Below are 5,680 nucleotides of genomic sequence, written 5' to 3'. Positions count from 1 at the left end.
CAGTTGACCCGTGCAAGAAGGCCGAGAAAACACAGCGGGAGGTCAGTCAACACCTTCACCCGCGGTTCCCCTCCAGCTGCCAACTGCAGCTGCAGCCCTAAATCTCGCACACGTACAAACACCTCAAAACCTTTGGCTTGTACATCATCCCCTTCCGCGTACTGTTAAAAAGCTGCAGTTGCCCCCCTCTCCCCTTCCCTCCCCGTTTTCTCTGAACAGTTATTTATTAAAACTGTCTGAGCTGAGCATGAGTTTCGAGAACTGCAAAACCCTTTTCCATTTCCTGTGGCTTTAAACGTAAGCAGCAAAGCAGAGCAGCCCTAAGTAGCACACCGCAGCACTACCATTAAATGTGCTGCGCGCACGGTTACGGTACAGATAAACACACATGCGTGTGTCGCGCTGCCACAACCACATCCTTGGTAATGGTAGAGAAATGTGAGTGAGAAAATGACTCTGAATCGTCTTCTAAAGTGAAGTATCAGCGAGTGTCAGCACCACAGTAAAACCAGTAGAATGACTGCACCGGGAGCTGACGTGCATCTTTCCAGCCTCTGACATTTAATAAACACAGACAATTACACTTCAGGCACTCACTGTCATATTCTATTTAAGTGATAAAACACATCTATTTAACCTGCTGAAAACCTCTACTCGCTATTATTACTCACTTTTGCGGAAAAACGTTCATCAGGCTTCGGAGATCGTTTTAGAAAAAACTAAAACATGCTGTAAAATGAGTGCACAGGCACAGAGGCATTAATGGACTAAGTTCATCAGTATGGTAAACAGGCAGAATCTTACAATCTTTGGTGGATCACTAAAGGTAATATTTGCTACAGTTAATTGCCAAAGACGTTACACTAGATTAGTTTCCGGTAGAGTTATCTGCTAAAGCAGAGCGCCATTGTTATCAAGCAGCATGTTCAGGCACAAAGGGATCAATAGCAAGTAAAAAAAAAACAAGTAAAAAAAATGTTCCTTAGAGTTCTCTAGACCTCTACATATCTGATACTCCGCTTTTAGATGTTTTTGTTGGATTTGTTTGCCTACGAAAACTGTTCATTTTACAGCAAAACATCATACAACCATCACTCTCCTCTTTTTAGCGCTCCCTGCTGACACAATCTAGGAGTTTACCGAAAAGGAGTTTTATCCAAACTAAAATTGATGTTTTTTATAAACTCTTTAAATGAAAACACCAAAGCAAATTTGGTATATTTTGAATATCGCAACACCGAGCTTTACTGTTCCTCCAGGGTTCTAATCGGACAACTCTCGAGCACAAGTGCTGTCCATGAACCTCAGCCAGCAGGTTAGTCCTGTTGAATCTGAACTGAACTGACCCAGGGTTAACGTGACGTCAATGAGCGCCCGGCTTGGTGTCGAGCCAAGAGGAGCTTTGTGTTGTAGGTTGTCTGTTTTGTCCAAGGAGGTAGATTTAGGTTACCATCCAGGAATTTCCCTGAATGTGGTTTAAAAGTGCGATAGCGTCTGAAATATTCAGGTTGAGGATCAACCGTTTGCTCCTTTGTGTTTTAAGTCATTCTTGGTAACAGGAGGGTTCCTAATTACTGCGGTAGTATTATAGAACATAAATATTTAATGACATATAATGCGAGAAAACATCAAGAACATGACATTTTTCACTTCAGAAATTCATCATGTGGGCCAGATTGAATCCACCAGTGAGCCGGTTTTGGTCCACGGGCCGTATGTTAAAATTCATCATGTGGGCCACATTGAACCCCCCAGTGAGCCGGTTTTGATCCACGGGCCATATGTTTGATATTGGTTTCCCATTGTAGACTAAGAAAATGACATGTTTTTAAGCTATTTCAACTAAAGTAGGTTCAAGGTTCATTGACCGTACACTTCCACCTTAATACAATCAAATCTGAACTCTCTTGCACGTCTTTCATTTCCTCTCTAAAATAAAAAACATTGACACCAGCGTTGCTCAGGCACATGTGCAGATGGCTAAAAACAGATTTAAATACAGTGGTTCATTGTGCCTCGCCATTCAACCTCTGAAGGAACCAAGGCGTACGTACCGAGTGGGGTAGATACGGGGTCAAGTATTTGCTGCTTGAAGAAAAAATACGATTTTTTTTGGACCAGCTGGTGGATATCCTTGAATATCCCTGGAAAACACAAGTGATGTTTGTACAGCTGACAACGCGAAGGTGTTCAGGGTGAGAAGGCTAACGGGGCCTGGGTGGTACAGGTTATGTAACACTCGTTCCCCCCCGGGCCGAGTCGCAAAGTTATTTTCTGCAGAAGATAAAAAGGATGTGTGCCATCTAAATCCTGCACACATGGTTCTGGTTTTTCTGTGGGGGTTTGAACCGTCAGCTTCAGGCATCGATCTGAACGATGAAGCTTCCACTGTAAATCCACGTGTCTCCCCCCCCCCCCCCCCCCCCTCGGAGAAGTGGAGCTGCTGCTGGGTTGTGTAATTGTCGAATTCCAGAAAAGGATAATCCCCTGCACTGTACGTAGATTCTTATGAGTTAATGAAGTGAAAACTACAGGTCGGGTCTCATGCAGCGCCGTATCCGGTTACTAGCCACACACGCATTTCTGTCTCGCACTTTCTCAGGCTTCTTTACAGTTTAAGATCTGGCCTGAAAAAAAAAAAAAGGAATTTTAAGGCTGTTTGTCTCTTGTCAACTTTCAAAACATCAGGCTACGTTAGCGCTTATCTGAGCCTCGTGTACATCAATATGAACGTTCTTATCTTCGCTATTACTCCAGACGAGGGGAGAGAGCATGTCGAGGTGGGGTTTCCCTAAAATGATACTAATATGTGAATGGACTTTGCTCCTCCAAGCCAAGATATGAGAGGATGATATCTAATCATGACGAGTGTGTGGACCAGTTGCACTAATGTTAACGGCTGAAATATTGCCAGAGAGGAAGGTTGTGTTTGTGCAGCCTGAAGCCTAACTGATTGGGCCAAGCAAAGTGAATAATCCGAAATGAAAGTAAGCCGAGCTGGACTGGACGGCTGCCCGGGTTCTGAAGCCTCATGTTGAGCCCTCCTTTTCCTTCTTCTGTTTTTTCTTCTAGTGCCGCCGGCGGTGAAATCTTTAACCAATGTGTCGCCGACAACGCCGAAGACGCCTTCACAGAAAAAGACGTGATCCGGTTGGCCAGGCAGATCCTGTCCGGAGTGGCCTTCCTGCATCGTAACAACGTGGTGCACCTGGATCTGAAGGTGAACTCAATATAACGTCTTCTGAAAGTGCAGCACGGTGAATTCCTCCCCCCGGGGGCGGACACCAAGGAGATACGATGTCCGTTATGCAAACGTTTCATTCACTCTTTGTTCCACAAACCTCATTTTGAGGCTAACGGTTCTGTGTAGGAGTCAGGGCGAAAGATCGAGTTTACTGCGGCCGTGCCTGGAGCTAACTGGAAGGCCGCCATTGAAGATTTGTTTCTATTCTTACGCGTCTTCTGCGAAACCTTAACCCAGTCTCCTGTTACAGGTTATACAATGCTTTTGGAGCATACATGTGTTCTAGCTTATGCTGCAACGTAATCCAAATCCATAGTTTCCGGTTCCTAGCGTCCTTGTACAGTGGGCCACATCAGATTATTCCCAAGTGCGACTGGAAAAAAGTAGCTTTAAACATATCTGTTGAAATGAGGCGAAAGATCATTTTTAAGACTTGAATAAAACACCCAAAATAAAGCCAGTGGGAAGAGTGAGATGAACATTCCAGACACCACACAAATATGTCTGGTCTAATATAAGTGGTCAACTAAAATGGTATAGTCAAATGGGCCATACCACCAAATTGTGTTGTAAAAAGTAATCATGGTTTGGCGGCAGTTTGGGGCAGACCGGTCGTAATGAGCACACATGTACCTCATAGAACTTATGTTTTCAACCGCCTTTGGCAGTAAACACAGTAAGTCTGATCAGACTGATCTCTGATCAGCTTAGTGAAGGATCTAGTTAAAGGGGGCCGGCTCAGGAAAATAGGCCGCACATCTACTACATTCTACCTTGACCTCAGACGTAAGACCTGAGGCTCCGTTACGTAACAACCCTTTATCTAATCTGCGTGTCGTTCTTCTCCAGCCTCAGAACATTTTGCTGACCAGCGTCAGACCTCTGGGGGACATCCGTATCGTGGACTTCGGCCTGTCCAGACGGATGGACAACATCACGGAGGTCAGGGAGATCCTGGGTACACCGGAGTATGTGGGTGAGTCCAACTACCAACCACTGCATCGCCCCCTGTCTTCCCAGCCTGACGTGTCATTTATCGATGACTAACTGTGGCCCTGTGTTCCGTTGCAGCGCCAGAGATCCTGAACTATGAACCCATCAGCACCGCGACTGACATGTGGTGAGTTCAAGGCTGCAATTAAAGGGAAACTCTGATGGATGTCATGAAAAATATGTGGGGTTTGGTTTTTTTTTCTCAAACATCCAGTAACTTTTTTAGGATAAACACAAGCAACGCACCAGGAGGTTTTATTAATATATAATATACTACTGTAAAAAAAGAGCTAGCATAACAACACACAGTTAACAAGCGGCAAGAAACAGCCCTAAACCATGACAGAGCCTGGCTAAAGTTGAAGATTTGACTCTTACTTTTTTATTTTAGATTTTTTTACAATGTCATTTATATTATTATTATTATTATTATTATTTTATTATTTGTTGACAAGTATTATTTAGTTTTCCAGAAATGTCTCTTTTTTCAAATACATTTTTCATTTGAAATACAGTATATTGCCACAAGGTGGTGTTATTATTTGTTGCGTGTGTAGCTAAGGCATAAAGGAGAAGTGTTGTGTAGTCATCGACGATGACACATGTCTGTACTTATTTCCTCTCTATCAGGAGTATCGGGGTTTTAACCTACGTCATGCTGACCGGCGAGTCTCCCTTCCTGGGTGACGACAAACAGGAGACATTTTTGAACATCTCCCAGGTCAACGTAGACTACTCAGAAGACACGTTTGAAGGCGTTTCCTCCCTGGCTGTAGACTTCCTCAAGTCCTTGTTGGTGAAAAACCCCAGGTGAGTCTGGCAATAAAAAAAGAAAAAACAAGATTGTGCTGTTGCTGAGTCAAATTGCAAAATTTACAGCTGGGTCTTTGAGGATGTGAGTCAGGCTTCACGTCAGCGCGGATGTGCATCCGCCTGTCTTTAAAAAAAAAGAAAAAAAAAAGCGTATTTCTTCACATATGTGAGAAAACACTTCCTGTCTGACGCAGTGGTTTCAAAGTTGGTCACACAATCTTCAAACAAAAATTGTCTTCACATTTCCCCAGACACTAATTGTTCAACTTCACAAATCAGCAAATCAAAAAAAAAAAAAGGCGATTTCCAATGAAAGCCAAGCTCCGACCATAGCTGTGATTTAATGTTGCCTTTTCTCACATCCAGAGCCACAGTGAGTCAATATCGTTTAAATCCAACAGTTCAGTGGTGACACTGGAAAAAAAAAAAGAAAGAGTACGATTCCAGAGTCTGAGGGAATCTTCAGTTCAAAATACCTCGTGGTTTTTCCAAAACCAAACGAGTAAGACAGCCAACCCCAGCGAGGGGATGAACTGTTCAACAGAGGGTCCGGGTTCGATCGGCTGCTTATGTAAACTCGTCGGGATTTTTTTCCACACATCCTGACTGTTATTGTATCTGTGTGTGCAG

The 5,680-nt window shown here is 43.7% G+C and overlaps 1 protein-coding gene across 1 annotated transcript in view; it reads left to right on the top strand.

The window, feature by feature from the left end:
- The window catches only part of stk17al (serine/threonine kinase 17a like), a 13,373-nt gene that overhangs the window by 5,733 nt on the left and 1,960 nt on the right, over positions 1 to 5,680 (top strand). Inside the window, exons 3-6 of the mRNA XM_008330047.2 lie at positions 3,073 to 3,220; positions 4,094 to 4,220; positions 4,316 to 4,364; positions 4,868 to 5,047. Of these exons, the coding sequence (XP_008328269.1) occupies positions 3,073 to 3,220; positions 4,094 to 4,220; positions 4,316 to 4,364; positions 4,868 to 5,047 (504 nt within the window). The remainder of the gene's footprint in view (positions 1 to 3,072; positions 3,221 to 4,093; positions 4,221 to 4,315; positions 4,365 to 4,867; positions 5,048 to 5,680) is intronic.

This window comes from Cynoglossus semilaevis, chromosome 17 (assembly GCF_000523025.1).
Source record: "Cynoglossus semilaevis isolate Cse_v1.0 chromosome 17, Cse_v1.0, whole genome shotgun sequence".
NCBI lineage: Eukaryota > Metazoa > Chordata > Actinopteri > Pleuronectiformes > Cynoglossidae > Cynoglossus > Cynoglossus semilaevis.
Note: the sequence above shows the minus strand (reverse complement) of the source record. Positions and strands in the feature narration are given on the sequence as shown.